At 31.6% G+C, this 810-nt stretch overlaps 1 protein-coding gene across 1 annotated transcript in view; it reads right to left on the bottom strand.

Annotated features, from left to right (window-relative positions):
* The window catches only part of ADGRV1 (adhesion G protein-coupled receptor V1), a 481,118-nt gene that overhangs the window by 336,078 nt on the left and 144,230 nt on the right, over positions 1-810 (bottom strand). Inside the window, 1 exon segment of the mRNA XM_006775582.2 lies at positions 555-701. Coding sequence (XP_006775645.1) covers positions 555-701 — 147 coding nt within the window.

The raw sequence follows: 810 nt of genomic DNA, 5'->3' as shown, positions 1-810 counted from the left end.
TGGAGGGTGGGTGTAAGGGGAAGAGATCAACTAAAGGACTTGTATGCATGCATATAAGCCTAACTAATGGACACAGACAATAGGGGGGTGAGGGCAGGAGTTGGGGAGGTCAGGGGGGTTATGATGGGATAAGGACACATATGTAATACCTTAATAAAAAATAAATTAAAAAAATAAATAAAAATAACCTTCTTTTAGGCACAACTAGACATTTTCATGTAGAGTCATACTTCCAAAATAAAGTAATTTACCAACTGTGATCATAAACCTATCTTTCGATCTTAAATCTATTTAAAGAGCAATGAGGATTGTGTCTTTTGATTACTTCTTTTGGAAAATTATCTGTTTTTAAAAATCAAATGTAATGGATCATGGAGGTGAAAAAAATAATTTTGTTTTTTAGATAATGGGTGTTGTTTTTATAAATGTAGCAACTACTATGTTTTTCCTTAGAAATGTAAGGAATAATAAAATAAGCTAAATGTATTGAATAATAAGAAAAATAGTAACCATAATTTAAAAGTGACTTTCCTACAATTTTGTAAATTACATACCACTCCTGAGATAGGAAAGATATCATTAATACTTCCGTCAGCTTCCCATGCTACAGTTATACGACCATAAGTTCCTTTTAAGCGCTCAACATTCAAGGTTAGTAGGCTATCTTGCTCCATTTCTTCCACTTGCTTATATAATGAATTCTGAAAAATATATAGGAAATCAGCAAGGTTATTTGAAATTACTTAAGTAAACTTTTATTTCATGCTACCATACACTTGCGAACTTCACAGCATGAAGCAACATGATATA

This window comes from Myotis davidii, unplaced genomic scaffold (assembly GCF_000327345.1).
Source record: "Myotis davidii unplaced genomic scaffold, ASM32734v1 scaffold44, whole genome shotgun sequence".
Taxonomy (NCBI): domain Eukaryota; kingdom Metazoa; phylum Chordata; class Mammalia; order Chiroptera; family Vespertilionidae; genus Myotis; species Myotis davidii.
This window is presented reverse-complemented; position numbering and strand designations above follow the sequence as displayed.